General features: G+C 43.3%; 2 protein-coding genes across 7 annotated transcripts in view; one reads left to right on the top strand and one right to left on the bottom strand.

Moving 5' to 3' along the window:
* The window catches only part of EFEMP1 (EGF containing fibulin extracellular matrix protein 1), a 51,816-nt gene extending 38,646 nt beyond the window's left edge, over positions 1–13,170 (bottom strand). The window contains exons 1-4 of one of the 2 annotated variants that reach the window (XM_065682476.1): positions 13,027–13,170; positions 12,643–12,731; positions 9,684–9,732; positions 9,245–9,505 (exon numbers count right to left, since the gene is read on the bottom strand). In XM_065682476.1, the coding sequence (XP_065538548.1) occupies positions 9,245–9,505; positions 9,684–9,732; positions 12,643–12,723 (391 nt within the window). In that variant the 5' untranslated portion in view covers positions 12,724–12,731; positions 13,027–13,170. Of the gene's footprint in view, positions 1–9,244; positions 9,506–9,683; positions 9,733–12,642; positions 12,732–12,812; positions 13,000–13,026 lie in introns of those variants that run through there. The other variant, XM_065682477.1, reaches the window with a different exon arrangement.
* CCDC85A (coiled-coil domain containing 85A) overlaps positions 1–19,109 on the top strand; it is a 271,108-nt gene that overhangs the window by 60,272 nt on the left and 191,727 nt on the right. For 4 of the 5 annotated variants that reach the window (XM_065682465.1, XM_065682466.1, XM_065682464.1 and 1 more), the window contains 2 exons: positions 1,190–1,259; positions 10,964–11,009. The gene's annotated coding sequence lies outside the window, so the exon portion shown is untranslated. Of the gene's footprint in view, positions 1–1,189; positions 1,260–10,963; positions 11,010–14,538; positions 14,561–19,109 lie in introns of those variants that run through there. The other variant, XM_065682468.1, reaches the window with a different exon arrangement.

Here is a 19,109-nt window from a genome sequence, read left to right as displayed (position 1 = left end):
AACACGCTCAAGTGCAATGTCAGATTTGCTTTATCATGTCATCCCGGGTCATGACTAGACTAGAAGTTTCCTTCAGATTAAATTCAGCTTGTAAAGGAAAGCTCAGCCATGTCTGCTCCTTTTCAGAACTGATTTAAATAGGCTTAAAAGATACTGAGATATGTCTACTCAAAGGCGTGATTTCTTTAATCAGGAGTTAGTAAAGACAGATTCAAAGCTTTCCAAAGAAACGTTTCTACCTAGGAGATAGATACACCTTCATACACTGAATCCTTTATCATCCCATTTATGAATTTTACTTGTGGCTAGACATTTACTCATCACCATTATCCTTGACCAAGCAAGTACTATTATGCCCACCCTCTGAAAACTTGTGGTTTGACATTAAGAAATGAAAAGAAGAAAGCTAAGTAATAAAAAACCCCAAAGCCTCCAAAATCCCAACCAACTCCTTCCCTTTTCCCCCCAAAACCAAAGAAGCAAAACCCCACCACCTAACTCCAGAATAGTTCTGGGGCATTTTTCAGGCAGAAGTTACTTTTTTCAGGTGTTTGACAACAGCAACAGATAAGTGTCTAGTGAAGATCTAGTTCTAAAAATGTTGAATTATGTGATTGGGACACATTATGCCAGAAAATGTCTAACTCCTTTGTAGGCATGAAGAACTTTTTCTTAGCACTGTAGCTTATAAAGGTGCGTGTCACACATGTTGTTTGCTTAGTAACTTTTTCGGCTTCAAAGCTACAGGTTTTACCATATAATTACACATAACAAAGATGAGATTTCTTCTCCATACTTACAACAGGACCAACCTTTAATGTGATTTCAGATCAACAAATAAAACACAGATGTGAATGAGCATGAAAGGTATTTATAGTAACTACAGGTATGCTGAGCTACATGCAATTGCCCAACTCTCTTGTATTTTTAGTAAAGTTAAAATGTTAGTGAAAGAAGGTACAAGCAGGATTCTTCTGCATTTAATATGTTCTTTCAAGTTACGTTTTGGTGTGTATTGAATTATGGCAGATAGCTTTCTCGCCAAAACTAGTGCTACGTGGTTGCTACAAAACCCCAAATGTAGCACTTTAAAGATGAAAAGAGAGAGAATATTTGTGAAATTTCATGCTTTTTATCCATGACCTATATATGGCTGATTACCTATTCAATATATTCTTGTCACATACAGAGAGAAGAGGTCTCAACAGCCAAGTTCAGATCTTTCAATCGGATGGACAGAAGCAATTGAACTTTGACAGGTATGTGGCAAACTTCTCTTTGATAAGAACCCTTTAGCTGAAAGGGTGCTTAAATCTTCTCTGAATTATTACAGAACATGCATAAATGGTGATAGTCCAGAGAAAAATAGCTTAAAAAGCATCACAGAGGGAAGATGAGAGTAAGTTTTCTGTAAGTATAATGAAAGGAGACAGACAAGCTCAACTTGTATGAAACCAAGCTTAAACACAGGTAATGGTGGACACTGGTTCACTTGGCTATGGTGCAGGAGATACTCTGCCTTAGTTAAGGATATGCATAATCATCACTAAGTGCTATGTGCTACAGTGAAGAATCAAACAGACCACTTCTGTATTTGTGGGAAGCTTTGTTCTGCCTGTAGGACTATTTTGGCACAGACAGAAAGGCAAGGAGAAACAGTAGCTATCATCTTCCTTAGAAAGAAATGAAGAAAATCACTTGGAAAGAGAATAAAATGAGGAAAATAACAGTTTTGAACTTCAGCTCTTGAACTAGTTTTCTAGTTTGCTAAATTAGTGCCCTATCAGTAAAAATCCTCAAGAAATATCTTGGAGCTTGGAAAACTGTGTGTCTGTAATGCTGAGATCCTTCAGAAATGTTCTAGGGTTAGAAAAGGTGACTCGGTAACCCAGACTTCAAAAATGAAAGTAAAACGCAGGTAAGAGCTTGTTCATTTTGTATTAAATAATCTGAATCAGGCTTGAAAACAGAGCAAAAAGTGTTGGATGAGAGGAAATTACCCTGGGCAAACAATTGGAGAAAGGAGGAACACCCAACCTTCCTCAGCAGGCTCAAGAACTGTAATGCAGTAGTAGCCCAGGATGAAATAACTGCAGACCTGCTCAAAACAAACACATTGAGAACATTGCTGCAATTCTTTCATGGAAGTATAGGAGAAAGAGTCTATCCACAAAATGGCAATTGTATCACTATAAAATTATCCAAGGAAGGTGCTAAAAGAGACTGCCAGGGTGTTCTCACTCTGCTGTTATTGCTAGGGAAAGCTTGGTATCAGTGCAATGCTGTTAACCACAATTCATTGACAGCAGGTATTGAAACAGAGAACTGAAGCCAGCTCGTGCTCCCACAAGTCAAGTTTTAAGCTCTTTGATGCTATAGAATGCAACAGATGACAGCTATAGCTCCTTGTAGGGCTTGCTGACTTCTAGGATGCTTGTGTCAGTGTTTGCAACAGAGACAGGGAATTCCGTGAAGAGAGATATAAATACTCTGTGCCTTTTAATGGGGTGCCAAGTATACTGGGGTGCCCAGTCAGGATCAAGACATAAGCACATTCTTCTCCTTCGCTATCTGATGTTATTCCTGACAGCATCATGAGAAAGACCTCCAGCTTAGGGAGTGAGATTCTGAAGGAGGACAGATGGCTGAAGGTTTGGACTTTCTTCAGGCCTACTGAATGCATTTGCTATGTTTTCCTGTCAAAATATTAGCCTCTTCAGAGCTACTAAGCAAACAGGCTTTTCACAATCAACAAATCAAACCCCAAAGCGTGACAGTCAATGGGACTACTGCACAATCCCATTTGTCTTAAAGAAGAAGCCATGAGAACTGCTAATGAGTTTACTTAAACTTCAAGTCTAGATTAGGCTTGCCTGGATAATCACAGTTCAGGAAGCTGAGGTAAATACAACTTTCAGAAGCTTGCCTCAATCTCAATGTGGTTAGCATATGGGATGAATCTTGAGCTGCAACGTCCTGAGCATATTCCTGCAGGGGTCAGGATAATGGAAAAGCAGTAAGGAACTCAAGGAAGTAAAGCAGCTGCTAGTATTTATGCTCATGATGGATGTTCACAGTAAAATGGTCAGACAAGAACAGAGAAGATCTATCCAAGGTCTTGACATGACACTCACAGCTGTGCAAATAGCACAGATGGGGAGATGATTCAGAGTGGCCAAAGTTTTTAAAATGCCCCAAAACAGGCCCTAAGGCCCTCAAAATAAGATAAGTTTTTGTGACCTCCCTTCAGGTCCCTCAAGACTATTAAAGACATGCTCTAGAAAGGGCTCTTTGCAGCAAAAGGCAGCAGTTTCACACATTAACAGCTTGAACAATTGGTTCAGGATGGGCTGATGAAAGATGATCTCTGCAGGATGCACCCAAATGTATGAGGAATTAATTGGCATCTATGAACACTCAGTACCAAGAGCTGTGAACTGTCAGTTTGTAGCCTTCTGTGGTGGATTCTCTTAGACCTGCAAAATTCCTATGGCTTTTCCCAGTAATTACTATTCATAGGGCATGGTCAGTCTCTTAAGGTGGCTACTGCTGGCCACAAGTATTCTCCACTTGAAGTACTGCAGCAAACATACGTACGTATGAACTGTGCCCAAGTAAGCACTTTGATGAATTAGCGGAATCCTAAAACAGATAACTAGAGCTTATTTTTCCTACCAAAGCCTCTCTCCCCACCCTATCCTCAAACTCAGCAGGTCTCGTGTTGTTGAGAATAACACCTCTGGAACTAAACTTGTCACGACTCAGGCTCTTTTAAAAGTAGCCCTGAAAGCGTTTTTTAAAGTACTCCTTAAATACAAGAAGGGGGAAAACTTGGTGCAACATGAAATATGAAAGGCTCTCCAAAATGTTTCCTGTAAGAAACAGGTGTATTTTGGGTACCGGAGACGGACTCTTCATCAGGGACCATAGTGGTAGGACAAGCAATGATGGGTTCAAACTGAAACAGGGGAAGTTCAGGTTAGATATAAAGTAGAAGTTCTTTACTGTAAGGGTGGTGAGGCACTGGAATGGGTTGCCCGGGGAGGTTGTGAATGCTCCATCCCTGGCAGTGTTCAAGGCCAGGTTGGACAGATCCTCGGGTGACATGGTCTAGTGTGAGGTGCCTATGGGAAGGGAGTTGGAGCTGGATGACCTTAGGGTCCTTTCCAATGCTAACCATTCCATGATTTTAGGTTATCTCTACATTAGCAAACAGTGTGGGTTCGTAACAGCACAACAGAAGCTGGTTCCAGCACCTACATTTCTGAGAGTCTCTCTAGTCTGGTCCTGGAGCCTGAGGGCTTGTTAGTGCTTGTGTGTATTAGCATCCCTCCTGCAGTGCAGTTCAGGTTTAGCTTCCTCTGGAGGGGATCTGGCTTGCATGTGCCAAGACCTCTCAGTGAGGCACATCAAAGCACATCGAGTGGAGCTCTTTAGGCCATGCACTTCAGAAGCGGTCTGCACCCAGCCAAGACATCAGTGGTGAGCGCCCTGCTTCAGGCATACCGGGTTCTCCAACCTGAACCTGAGGCAGTTCTGCAGAGGGCCAGACTGAGTGCACCTGCACTTACCCAGTTTTTATGTCTTTTATGTGCTAGCTGCACATCCATAACATATATACATATATATGATAGAAAGAGTTTTCTATATGGAAAGCAAAACATGAATTGCTCACACTTGCCCCTCCCTCCTTAAAAAATGAGGGATCTAGAGATGTAGATTTTAGGCTTATTCGACTTATTTTCACTAAGTTAACTATGTTAACTTACTTAACACGAAGTTGACTTATTTACAGTAAGTTAACTTCTTAAGGTAAAAGCCTAGATAAGTTGCTTGGAAAGTACTGGAAAGCTTAAAAAAGACCCTACCAATGAAAAGACCCCTAACATGATTTTGAGGGGACAAATAACCATAGCATAGAAAACAAATTCATTCCTTTCCTCCCCCAACAGAAAAGGAAAAAAGCAGCCAACATCCACCAAGTCTAGGCAGAACTATCAGGAAAAAAGCATTTCTCTCTATATATAAGAAATCATTGATATGCTGAGTTACCATCTGTCTCCCACCTGTATTTTACAGTCACAGTAGCACAAAGGGGTTATAAAGAGAGCAGAGAACTGCAGGTAGCTGATCCAGCTGAGGAGCAAGAATGTTTGCTTGCTGCTTTGCTTGTATTGCCAGCATGCTAGGAAAGCAAGAAAAGAAAGTTCTTTTCCCTCCTCAAGTTTACAGGTTATTTGGTACCTTGGCTTGGCCTTATTTTCATTCAAGTGTCATTAACACTCTAGGAGTGGTTTCCTGCAGACTGGATTTGACAAAATTGAATTAATTGAGTGATTTTCATTTGACTTCAATAGGAGCAGACTCCAATCACAGAGAGCCTAACAACACACTAGAACTCCAGTTCAACCTTGTATGCAGGCAACAGAGTGCAGCTGTTTGGTTCTTTATCAGGCAAAAAGTGGCTGCAAATATTAGCTACCTCAGTAATTTGCTTAAAAACATTTCTTAGTCTGTTTTTTGCTCTTCCCAGCGGGAATGATGCTCCCACAATGACAGGTCAGAACATTTGAGTTGCTTCCCTAGAGCGGTGACAGTTGCCACACGGGGCAGTCTAACTTAAGGACCAGTTCAGCAGCCCTTTAGAGGTAAAGGCAAATTGAGAAGTGACAGTGAAGTGGGAACTGACCATGGGGAGAGGGGGGATTACTTAAGGTCATAAACTCAGAATTTAAGATACAGTTAAAGTGTTTTAACTTGAAGCTGTGTTTTCAAACTCAGAGCTCTGCACATTTTCTATATAAGAGATCTTACTCCAGAATAACCTGCCCTCATCTTTTCATCAGTTTGGGGGTTCCTGGCACTTACTGCTCACATCCAGTATTCCTAAGAATTTCCCAGGAAATTTTGGCTACCCACACTTCTGACATGAACACAGTTACACAAGAATGTGTTTCTGATCACTGGTAGTTGTAAAACAGATTTATATCGTAGGAAGCTCAAGTAATTTCCGTGGAATTGTCTTATGCAAGGCACTGTGCTTTGTGACCAGTTTGCATCTGTGCTGTTCATAGAGTCACAGAATGGTTTAGGTTGGAAGGGACCCTAAAGCTCATCCAGTTCCAGCCCCTCACCAGGGGCAGGAACACCTTCCACTAGAGCAGGTTGCTCCAAGCCCTGTCCAACCTGAACGGGGCTTTCATGTGCTGTGTGGTCTCCAGTAAAAAACAGCATGTGCTGAAGGCAGAAAACTCTCCACACTGATTAAGTATCAGAGTTGTCACTTGTTTTCTTCAGGTCAGAAGTTAAGAAGGTATTAAGTATCTTTTGTAACTCCGGCATATGGCCATGTTTTGGTAGATTAAGAAGCGCAGAGAATCATGTGCCTCGCTGAATGTTTCTCATTCCTGTCAGTAGAAATAGGATCCGGCCACACTGCACCATGCTTTTCCCAACAGTGGAGCTCAGCACATCACTGAAGCCTCCTAAAGCCCAACAGGAGTAGTGTCATTTGTGCATGCTTATTCCAAACCAACGTGCATGTGTTTGGCCTACCGTACCCTCCCTATCCAATGCTTAAAAAGGGAGTGGACATCTGTATTAAACAGAAGGCCCCTCATGCTCTCCTATGATGTCAGTAATACAGCTCCTCAGAGCATGTTATTGTTTTAACCAGAGGTCTCCACACTTTCACATTGGTTATAAAATACTTAGTGCTGCTGGACTGGAAGGAAAATGTCATACATCTGCAAACAATTAGAAGGAGCTGGACTTCATATTTGATTTACTAAACAATAAAACAAGCTTAAGTGTGACTATATGTGTAAGTTACACTCCCTAGGAGCCTCGAGCAGTTATCATAGTGCAGTCTTTTAACTATAATTAAATAAATCCACAGTGGGACCATTGCTGATCAAGATTATCTTTTATAAGATATTTTCAGCAGTGTAAAGCAGGAAGATCATGAAGTCGAATGCACGCTTTAAGTGCTCCAAAAGTCTTTTATCCTTCCTTTCAAGCACACTGTCCACTACCCTTTTTCCAGCTGGAATTCATTCAGTACAATGCGTTTCAGTTTTAAACACTAATATTCCCATGCTTTCTGCATTTAGATTGAAATTTTGGCATGAGGAAATTAGTAGCAAAACTCTGATTCAGTCGAGCCCAAGATTTCACCATAGTTTGTGTGTCTTGAGGGTTTAAAAGTTCTGGTACTATAACAACAGTGAGTTGTTGTTATGAATTAACCAAAGATTTGTGAATTTGATATAAATATTTAGCTGCAAGTTCAGAAAGCCAGAGCATAGAGTAAAGTAATAGTAATGTATCACCACCAATCTTCCCAACAAAACAGAAACCTCAGCCAGTTGGTATCTGAGTTAACCCTAACTCTTGACCTTTATTTGATATGTAAGGTATTGGTAGTACATGTTGTTAACCTTTCTTATGCTATCCCCAATTTATATACCTAAAGCCATTGAAGGAGGAAATTCTTTCCTGTTAGGGTGGTGAGACACTGGAATGGGTTGCCCAGGGAGGTTGTGAGTGCTCCATCCCTGGTGGTGTTCAAGGCCAGGTTGGATGAAGCCTTGAGTGGGATGGTTTAGTGTGAGGTGTCCCTGCCCATGGCAGGGGGGTTGGAACTGGATGATCTTGAGGTCCTTTCCAACCCTGACTATTCTATGATTCTATGAAGCAAAAGTGATGTTTGTGTTTTCTAGCATTACTGGCATTTTTTAGTCAAAGCTGTTGTTACATACTAAAGTCCAATCATGTATTGCAGTTCACCAGTGGAGTGCCAGCCACCATAACACAGCATCACCTGAAGGAGGGAGTGCCAGATCAAACCCAGGTTCAGATCAAACACAGGTTCCTGGTCTTGCTGCTACTTTACTATGTTAAACTAAGGAAATAAAACCTATTTGCCATCCTTGGCATTGTTTTTTCCCTTGATAACCCAAAGTGAACGCTCAGGGTTAAGGGGATCACGGCACTGACCTCCTGCGGTAGGTTCTTGGCTTGACATTCTTGAATTGGAGTGACGGAAATGTTGAACATTAGCAGATAAGCCAGAAATGCAACTCTGAGGCTTTGCCTACAAAAATAACTTAGCCAGCCTCCATGATGATTACTGTGCTTCAGAATGACAGGGAATTTACTTACTAGTGATAAATAATGTTCTGTATACACGAATACCAGGGAGAAAGGAACTACCACTGTATATTATAGCTTGCCCTGATTATAGTCACTCAAGTACTATTTTATATGATTATACTGCTACAGGCCACAAAGTGGAAAAGATGAACCATGGGGTCACGTTTTGCCCTCTGTTTGCACGGGTATCGCTTGAAACCCCGGCTTGTGAGCAAGGGGTAGAATCTGTCTTTTGTGAAAGGAAACAAAACAGCGGACAAAGCATTTGTTACTTCAGCAAGTAGAAGAGTAAACTATTTATATAAAATAATAAATGAAACAGTCTTAGTTTACAGTAGTGCTAGTGAGGCTGGGTCCTGAATGCATACAATTAACATTGCTAATACCCTGAGCATTTTGGCACCGTGTGTGGTGTATGTACACGCAGATGAAAGCTCTTCATTGCCATAGTTTCAAAGGCTGGCTCGATTATAACTGGAAGGAAGCTGGCAGGGCCTGCACAGAGCTACTTCTATAGAGATCAGAAGAGCACAAGATGTTCAGATGTTTGGTTCCTACTACTTGAGCAATATTCCTCATACATAGGAAAAACACTCTATTCTTCTGCATTACAGTCTGCTCTAAGCAAATGCTCACATAGTGGTAATTTTTTGTTCCATTCAGCATTCATTTACTAAAAAATACATAGTTTTGCAAGTCGTTGCAAATTGTCTAGAACATGACTTGCTGTGCTGCCTACTTTAGCCAAAGCACTGCCTCTCCTGGACATACTTAATTCAACCCAAAGTGTTTGACTGGAGTTGCTTACTTGCATTACCGGGTTTTTCTTTTGAGGCTCTACAGAGAACAGAACTAATTCTACTCAGTACTGTGAAACAGATGAAACAAACTGCAAGTTCTAGTACCTTGAAATATAACAACATGCATGTATTTTATTTATGCATCTTAAGCCTCTACACGTCCAGTTTGATGGTGCCACAATACATTCCAGTAAATACAAGAGTTCTAGGCTATCATTTTCCAGGTATTCCATTTGGTATTACACACACTTCAGTCATCCTGAAAGGAAAACATAGGGCAGCTTGCTTACCTTGGCACACGTTGTGATCACTTTGCTCATACCCAGCTGCACACTGGATTTGATGAGTCGGGTTTGGAGGGGCACGGTGAGGGTCGGCTGGGGTCCGTCGAATGACGTTGTTTCGACCACTAGTGGATTCTGCTGCTGCTTCTTCTCTCTCATTTACAATAATTTGCGCTGTTCTGGGTAGACAGAGGTATCCTCCATAGTGGTTAACACATTTCATCCCACCTTTACATGCATCTGGGACTATTTCACATTCATCAATATCTGTGGTTAGCAACAACACAAGTCATGCTTTTAACAGGTGAACCTTCTGCAGGAACCATTAACACAAAGAACACAATGAGACATGCAAGCACACCTCCTTGTCCAAAACAGGGGGGTGCAGTGATAATTTGCAAAGACAGACTTGCCATTGGTATTCTTTAAGTATTATTTACTGTACCTTTGCACCGTTGCCTAACAGGATCCCATTCATAGCCATCTGTGCATTGCTAGAGAGAGAAAAAATAAATATTAGGCTACTTGGGATTCCTTATTTTGGAAAAATAATCAAGCATACTGCAATAAACTCCAGGTTGGACACTAAGGGAAATGCAGTGTTTGCATACCTTGGTAAGCTAGAAAAACAGCTATTGGTACAGCACTGCTGGGCAGGAACAACAAATATATACAGAGAGAGCTTCTATTTTGGGAAGTTCCTGAGATATCATTTGTGGTGAGTAGATAGGTTTTATTGGGGCTGGGAACAAAGTGGGAAAGCAATCACTGCCCCCTTGCCTTGTTTCTGTACACTACTTTAAAGCACAGTTGGCTAAATCCTGGAATAGATGAACCTTTGGATCCAGCTGACCAGTATGAAAACCTTATCCAAAAAAGCGCAAGTTTTTCTGAATTTGGATCTTAGAATAGGGTTGGAAAAGACCTTAAGATCATCTAGTTCCAACCCCCCTGCCTTCCAATGGGTGAACAGCTTTAATTCCCAGTTCACCAGAGGGACTACCAGACCCCTGCGCTCCATCCTCTCTCCCATTAGCACTCCAGCAATGGGGAAGGATCCCATGGCAGCTGGAAATTCATTCACATGCTTTGCAATCACATGACTCCAGGAGCTGCAGTCGAGGAAGAACAATTTATATTGGGAGACATACAATAAACGGTTAGCTTATAACAGGACTTAGAGTTTATAACAGGACTACTTGTATAAATAAGATTTTGCAAAATTCAAACAAGACTATACTCAGTAACTGTTCATATCAATGCAGACTAGTACATTGAGGAAGAATTTTAACCATTCTGCCCTGCAGTTGGGTGAGCATCTTCATTATCCCTCTGCCCAAACCCATTATATTTTCTAGCTAATTTTAATCACAAGTGACATTTAGAAACTGATTAGCTAAGTATCAAAATGATACCAACTACAGCAGACACATTTAAAGTATCAATGAATCAACTGAGCCATACTATGTAGGTTCATACTCATCTTGTGCTGCTCAGGATATTGCTTTAATGGTCCTATAGAAAAAAGAATGCAGTCAGCTAATGTAATTAGTCACAGTCAAGCGAGCTCAATCTTGTTGCAGAGGAACTATACAAGGGACAAATTTGCTCTTCCAATGCCAAGATCCACTTGTTCCATGCCCTATCCTCAAGTTATTTTGAGGAACTTGTTACTAAAGCACACTGACTCAGCAGTAGGGTTGAAAATATGTTCTTCTTTTGCAGGTGACACCAGTGATCTGCAGCTTTGAAGGCTTTTACTTCCAAAGGGGTAAGTGCACAGCGAATTGTATCACAATTCTCCATCTCTAATGGGCTGACTGCATGCCGAGGTGACAACACTAAAGTTACTGTAGCTATGAGAATGGAAGCCCAAAGGAAAACAGCTAATTCATGCACTTACTGAATTGCCCAATTCCTGCTAATGCACAACAGAAGTACTGTCTATTTAACTGCAAGGAGCCAAATCCATCTATTATTGCAGCTGAAGGGATAGAAAGGGATAAAAAAGGATTTGGCTCTAAATGAATACAATGCACGTGTGAGAAACAGTAGCATCCTAAGAGTAAAACGTCCAAAGGCTGAGTTTTTTTTAAGTAGCACTATATGGTTGGAGTCTGATGATCATTGAAGCACCTAAATGCTAAGACCTCTTTGAAAATGGAGTAGAGGAACCCAAATCATAAGCATTTCCCATTGGTATTAACAGAACTATGTAGATTCAACAGAAAATTCTACTTAGTTTTGTAAAAAGAGCATGTAATAAATGAGCCAAAGCAGGGGGATGGGATCTGTGTGTTAGACTGGATTTGCAAAAGGTAATTAAATCTGCACTTATATATAGGGACTTACAAAATAATCACAGAAGCCTCTAAATAAAAGTGCTCCCAGCCTCCAAAACTCCGTTGCTTCTAAAGCCCAGTGTTAGAGTGTTTTATGGCTGGCTTCTGGATACTCACTTGAGGCTTCTTTAAGCCCCATCTTCTACACTAAGGTCCAACTCTGCAATATTGACTGGCTTGAGCCATCCCACTGACTTCAGTGGGATTACTTGTATAAGACACAATCTCAGCCTTTGGCTGTGGTTCTCTAACTTTCTGCATGTGTGCAGAATTTTCTGCTTGTGTGGCATTGCGCTAATGCCTGTACACATATTCAGAGGTCCACCCATATGAAGCAAGTTGCAGGGATTACGACTGTAAATCAGATGTGAAAGTGTGGGTTTTTCCCCAGCCCAAGCCGATGTAATTGCCACTCCTTCTACGACGTGCATTATGCAAGCCAAAGGCAGAACACAGGCAAATTAGTTCAAAAGAAGCTTTACAAGAACTCCTTTAAACCTCTTACTCTGTCACTTGGTTGCAAGAAAAACCTATTTCCAGTGTCCCTGTGCAAATCCATCAAGCCATGCAAAAGCACTGCTCAAAACCAGCTCAGAAACTAAGTCCTGTGATCACTGCAGGGCTCGGATGCTTCGTTGAGAGCACCGAGTTCTGAAGCACTTACGTTTTGTTAAAAGCAGCTTCAAGTATCCAAAAGAAAACACCAAAGAAAGTTTGACCTAATTATCTGTCAGATTCCATCCATTTCAAATTCAGGTCCATAGGGACCTTGTCTTGAGGATTAAACAAATATTAAAGCCTCATAACGTTCAGTTCATCAAACTCGGTGCACAGATAAGCTTTCAGAGCAGGCAGTTGTAGTCTCTTCTGCTCTATCTTGTCAACTTCAGCTTTAAAACACTGTTTCGGTGCAGGAGCAGCTTATTTTATGGTTAACATCCCAGCCCGAAGAACGTTGTATTTGCATGCTATACATTGGCGAAGAATTTGGTTTTGCTTAAGGGTCATTTAGCAAAGAATCCCTGCAAAGCAGCAATTACCTCGAGCTCTAGTCAACCTTACCGTGTACGTTATGGTTTCCTCCGTTTCCTGCGAATGCACTGTAATAAGAATGAGAGCAGCCAAGAACATAGCTGTCAACATCGTGAACCCTGCAAAGAAAGACAGACGAGTGAACGGGGGGGTGTTCGCACCGGGCTCCCCGCCGGGACCGGGTCCTGCCCGGCCGCTACCTGGGCGAGGCGGCTCCGCTCCGCTCCGCTGCTTCAGCGGTGTCAGCGCTGCCAGCGCACCTTTCGGGTGGCGAAGCCGTTCTGGTGTGCGAGCTCACCCTATGCAATGAACGGGGGCCAGGAGAACCGCGCAGGGCGAGAACCTCGCCGGGCACCTGCGTTACCCCGCGAACCCGCCGCGGCACGCAGCCACCCCGCGCTGCCCGCTCCTCACCTGCGGCGGGGCCGGCGCGGACGGCGGCGGTCGCTGCTCCCGGCGGCGCGTTACCGTCCGTCCGCTGGCTCCGCTGCCGTGCCGGCGCCCGCCCGCCCGCCCGCCCGCTCGGTCTCGCCTCCTCTCCCCGCACCCCGCGGGCCTTCAGCTAAATAGAACCGGCCCCGGCTCCTGCCGGAGCCCCCGCACGCCCCCTACCGACCCCGCGGCCGCCCGAGCGCTCCGCCGGGCCGGGCCGGGGCGGGCTGGGCTCGGCACGGCCCTGCGCTGCCGCCCGCCGGGGCGCCCTGAGGCGGGGCAGGTGCGGGACGCGCCGCCATGTTGGGTGCGTGAGGCGGCCGCCTGAGGGAGAGCCGTTGCCGGCGGGTCCGGGGCAGGACGTGAGGGGAGCGCGGCCATCGCTCTGGATGCTGTGGGCCTTCGACGGCTGGCGGCTGTTGAGGAGCGGCGTGAGGCGGAGGTGGAAGGAGGGAAGTGGTGAGGCACTTGGTGGTTTACCTGCTATAGATTGCAGCCTGGCTGTGTGCAGCAGTGTTTGTGGTATGGCTGCCCCGTTGCGGGAAGCAGGGCTGTGATGCCCGGAGCAGTGAGGTATGAGGACATCTTGATCTGTGGAAATGAGCCTCGCCATCTCCTTACCTGAGCTCGTGATGAACTGGCTCATGCTGGGTGCTGGGCTTGCTCCTTGGAGCATGGTTTTGAAAGCCTGTGTAATAAACATACACTTTTAATTTAGGCTGAATTGTGGCTTTGCAAGCAATAGTATGGAGAGTCCATCCAGCTAGGCAGGGTACCTGAAATTAAATATCAGGATTGATGTGTTTTCCTGCCCATTCTGGATCTGGTAAATAAAACCCCAGAGCCCTTCACAGGGGAATGCCTGTTTTATTAGACACCACGTAGCTTCAACAGCCATCAAAGGCCACTTCTGCCCATGAAATACCGTTATTTCCCTACCCAGTGAGAAAGCTGAAGGGAGGATGAAGAGGCATGACAGAGATGTAGAAGCACTCATGGGTAGCGTGGTGCTGGTGAGGAGCAGCGTGCCAGGGAACTCTTCCTACAGAGGGATAAGCTGGATCTTTATTCAGGACCTCAGTTTGGCTTCTGGGGGCACTGTGCCGTGGCAGTGCAGCTCTCTTCCTGCGGTTGAACATGAGTTCTTTATTTAAAGAACCCTTTTACCGCCCTAATGTTGGCCGTGAAGAGCCCGGAGAACTTGAGATCTCCCAAGAAAATGACATATTAGGTTGCAGGCCTCTGGCACTGCTGGCCTAGAGAATGGCTCTCTTATATCACCCCGTAAATTCTTAACACTAAATTACGTTTGATCTTGTGTCAGTAAAGCATCAGTTCTCTTTTGGAAGGTCACATTAATTTTGTCTCTGAACTGCTTCTTTTCTTGCCTGTTTTAGAAACGGCCACGTTGGTAGTTTCAGAATACATTTAACAGTATGTTGCCTGTCTTTTTTCGTAGGTAGTTTTGAGAGAAGATAGCATTTTTCCTCTCTCACTGCAGTTTCTATGCTTATAGGTAAGTGGGACTCTAAAATGTAGGACTTACAGTCCACACACCTCACTGATGACTGAACTGTTGGAACAAGTCCAGAGGAGACCACGAGGATGATCAGGGTCTGGAGCACCTCCTCTATAAAGATGGGCTGAGGAAGTTGGGGCTGTTCAGCCTGGAGAAGAGAAGGCTGCGTGGAGACCTCAGAGCAGCTTCCAGTATCTGAAGGGGGCCTATAGGGATGCTGGGGAGACTCTTCATTAGGGACTGTAGTGACAGGACAAGGGGTAATGGGTTAAAACTTAAACAGGGGAAGTTTAGATTGGATATAAGGAAGAAGTTCTTTACTGTAAGGGTGGTGAGGCACTGGAATGGGTTGCCCAGGGAGGTTGTGAATACTCCATCCCTGGCGGTGTGCAAGGCCAGGTTGAACAGAGCCTTGTGTGGGATGGTTTAGTGTGAGGTGTCCCTGCCCATGGCAGAGGGGTTGGAACTGGATGATCTTAAGGTCCTTTCCAACCCTAACTATTCTATGGTTCTGTGAAGTACAGAAGCAACAACATGGTGTGATAGAAAAAATTTAGGTTGGCTGTGTTTTTAGGACCTGTTTCATGCTGGCCTATGTAACAAGTTACCTTTTGATACCTACTGTCCTGCTCCAAAAAAGGTTCCTGTAAAGCCTGTGTGTCATTTTTTACAGATACAACTTTGAAGTGTTAGATTGTCTCTAAGTTATTGACTTCTATTAGTGTAAATCTATATTTGTGCCCCCTAATGTATTTTGGAATTTGACTTTCATGCTTACAGGAAGCAGCACAGATGTTTCTAATAATCTAATGAATACAGTTAGTAGCATCCATTACTTACATGTACTCACAGCAGCACTTGGTGAGTGTTGAATGCATTGCCATATCTGCATGCAAAGAGGACTGAATTTAACTTGTTGGATCATGGATTAAATCAAAATATGTCTTAATTTGCCACCTAGGGAAACACTGTCTGTGCCACACAACTGCAGTGGGTTCTTTTCACTCTAGAAAAGGAAAAGCAGGAAAGAGCAGAAACATCATTTTGGAGGGTGTATGAAAGCCAGTGAGCATGGGTCCTATACTTGGCTTCAGACACACTTGTACATTTGCTGAAGTACTGTATTCTGCCAGGGATAGTTCTCAGTCCTTTAAATGGAGGTAGTGGACTCGGTTCATGATGTTGTAGCTCAGATATTTCCTACTGAGGCCACTGGAAATTTTACTGATGTAAGATAGCAGGATTTAGACCCTTGGAAACGTTGAGAAGGGTGTGAGGTATGTGAATGAGCTGTTCAGCAGCAGAACAACTTATTTACATACCTGAAATGTCTGAAGATGTCATGTAAGAAGCAGTCAAACCATCCATCCTTTCTTTCTGAACATACAACATGGTGTTGCTGAGGCCAACCCTTTGCAGCAGTCACTGACAGTGCTGTCTGTTGAGGCAGCCCTGCGAAGCTGGCCCCTGATTACTTTTGGCTCCTTCTGCAAATGGTGCACTCTATTCCCTGCTGCTTTAGTGAACTCTGTCACATCTCAGTTTTTACTTTCCTTAAATCCCACAGTTTTCATACATTCTTTAACTCCAATGTGTTTACGACTTAAATGTTCACATTTTTTCTTCCTGGCAGGGCTTGTTGCCACCCCCCATTGTCCTCAAAAACCCAAGGATAGGTAGGCTGGAGGAAGACTGTGTGTGGTTAAAATGTCACTGCACTCCAACTAATTCTGGCTGCTAGAATTGTCCTTGGGGGCCATAGACAGCTGGACATAATTTAGAGCAGGCTGAGATTGATACTAGAGGCAAGCCCGAAAATGAGGAAAACAAAATTGCAGTTTAATCTCTTCTACTCCCAGATCTGACCCCCTTTTCCTGTTTCAAACAGAGCTTGTAAGAACACAAAATGAAGCACACAGAGAATTTAAGCAACTTGTATTTGTCAGCTTAGGGGACTATCATTGTCAATTTAAGATGATTTCTTTTCCCAAGAATGTCATATCAAGTAACACTGGAGTTGTCTAAACTAAGAGCTGGAATGGTGGAGATGTTATTTTCCTGTTGGACTCACAGGAATTCTTGAACATAAATTATTTTGATAACATGACAGGCTGCCTCTCTGCCACACTTCTTGCAAATGTCAAAATGTTTTCCACGTTTCAACTTGGAAATGACATAGCGTTGGTGAAGGATAAATTGTGAAGAGTTATGTACCTGACTTTATTGCTGATTAAATGTGACAGATGTTGAACTTTTATTTGAGGTAAGATTTTGTGAGTTTATTTACCTTCAAGGGAGGTACCTTGAGCATATTGCATGTGGTGTGAGGTGTTACTGTACTGCAGACTTCATTTGAAAGAACTATGTCAGCAGATTACTCTCACCTTTCACAGAAAACTAACAGTGAGAGGTAAAAATGTGTCATATCAGTTTCTGGTCATAGACATCGAAATTGCAAGAAGTTAAAAAGGACCAAAATGTCAGAAGCAAAGGAGATAGAACATATTCCCTCCTTCTTAAGCCTCTCTTTAAAACGAAATAGATGTTTATTGTTATTACTTGTTTGCTGCTTTGTGTTACCATAGTGTGATACATCGGTGATACAAACACATCATCAAAGAAAACTCCTGCCTCGTAGTTCTTGCAGTTTGGTAAGGAAAAAATACACAAAGGTTGGATTAGGAAATGTAGTAGCCTGGAATTTCAGCCTTTATTTTGCTCACGTTATCTCCTGTACAAGAGCTCTTGTGTGAGTTTTGTTGTGCTGAGGCCTTTGGCTAACTTAGGCTAACCTGTGATTTCATTTCTAAATGCTGAACAATGCTCTGAGGATATTCAAGTCCAATGTTGCTGCCATTTTTAATCTGCACTTTTCCTAAAGAAGCAGCATGTGGTTTGTGTGCAATTTCTCAAGCATGCAGTTTGCTTTGCTGCTGCAATTTATAGGGATGTGATCTTACATTCTGTATGTGTCTGTAAACTCCAGCAGAAATTGGAATGCCCAGAGAATGGGGTGATTGTGTTTGTACCAGAGTCCTTTGACAGTGGAAACAAATGCGAGTGAGAGCGAGTGAATGAGGAAGGCATCTCCCCAGAGCCTGTCAGTCTTCCTCTGTTGTACAGCTATAATAAATCAGTAAATCAGAGGGCTTCAGAAGTGTTTTATCTGAAAACAACCCAGTAAGTGAGGATGTAATAGTGTGGGGAAGTATGGGTCCATTTTACTTTGCATGTGTGGCTCATGACCTCTTGTCTCTTAGTTAGTTAATATTTTTCATGACTGTAAACCACTCCTGTTTGTACTTGTGGGGTGTTAACTTCAGGCCTCCCATTGAAAAATGAGAGAACATGGTTTACAGGGGTTTTCTGTGTTTCCAAGGGCATAACTTTGAGGTCCAACTTAACAAAAGTTTACTCACAATCTCAGAATGTCTGTTTTTATGGATTAACCGCACAGGTCAAGATGTTTAAACGTGGTGAGAGTTTCAGGTATGACAAATTTGGGCCTTAACTTAAATTGCAGCACTATTGCTGTGAAGGTTTTATTTTGCAAAGCAGTTGTACTTGGAATTTTAGCAGTCTTCCCATCTATAAAGAGCCTGGAGAAGGCCTTTGGACAAGGGCCTGTAGGACAGGACAGGGGGAATGGCTTTAACCTGCCTGAGGGGAGACTGAGATGAGCTCTTAGGCAGAAGCTCTTCCCTGTGAGGGTGCTGAGGCGCTGGCACAGGGTGCCCAGAGAAGCTGTGGCTGCCCCATCCCTGGCAGTGCTCAAGGCCAGGTTGGACACAGGGGCTTGGAGCAAGCTGCTCCAGTGGAAGGTGTCCCTGCCCATGGCAGGGGTTGGGGCTGGAGGAGCTTTAAGGTCCCTCCAACCCAAACCAGGCTGAGATTCTGTGATTCTATGATCTCTTGCTTGTACAGGTGTTACTAACTCATTCAGTCGTTTTACTCCATGTAGCAGCTCTATTCCATTGCCCTCTCGAACAGTGATTTTCCTTCTCTTTTTCTCATGTCAGAAAAGAGAAACAGCAGACTGGGAAACATGCATCATTAGAGATATGTGGCTTTTATAACACCAGTCATTGTTCCTTCTTTCCTTTTCTTCTGGAAGACCAGCGTTGCTTCATGCAGGAGTTTAATTCTGTTGCTGTAACTGGGATTCAACCAGTTTGGTTAAAATGTGAATTTTCTAGAACCTAATCACAGGACTACAACCCATCTGAGGAACAGAAAATCTTCCTAATATTCAAAATAGTACCTGGAACATAGAGCTTTCTTCTGATTCAGCTGTGTCAGTGCAGTTCCTTGCTCTGGCTAAGAGGCAAAATAGGAATGCCAGAATTCAGATCCATTATTACCCAGAATATGCTAGACACAGTCTTCATCTCTCATTTTGGCTTCTCGTGAAGCTTTGTGCAAACCATTTGGTCTATTTAAGCGTTTACACAGCATGTAGGTGAGGCCCTCAATGATATGCTTTAGTGGTGGTCTTGGCAATCCTGGGGTAACGTTGGACTTGATGATCTTAAAGGTCTTTTCCGAC

This window comes from Lathamus discolor, chromosome 5 (assembly GCF_037157495.1).
Source record: "Lathamus discolor isolate bLatDis1 chromosome 5, bLatDis1.hap1, whole genome shotgun sequence".
Classification (NCBI taxonomy): Eukaryota; Metazoa; Chordata; class Aves; order Psittaciformes; family Psittacidae; genus Lathamus; species Lathamus discolor.
The sequence above is the reverse complement of the archived record's forward strand: the minus strand, read 5'-3'. Positions and strand labels throughout refer to the sequence as shown.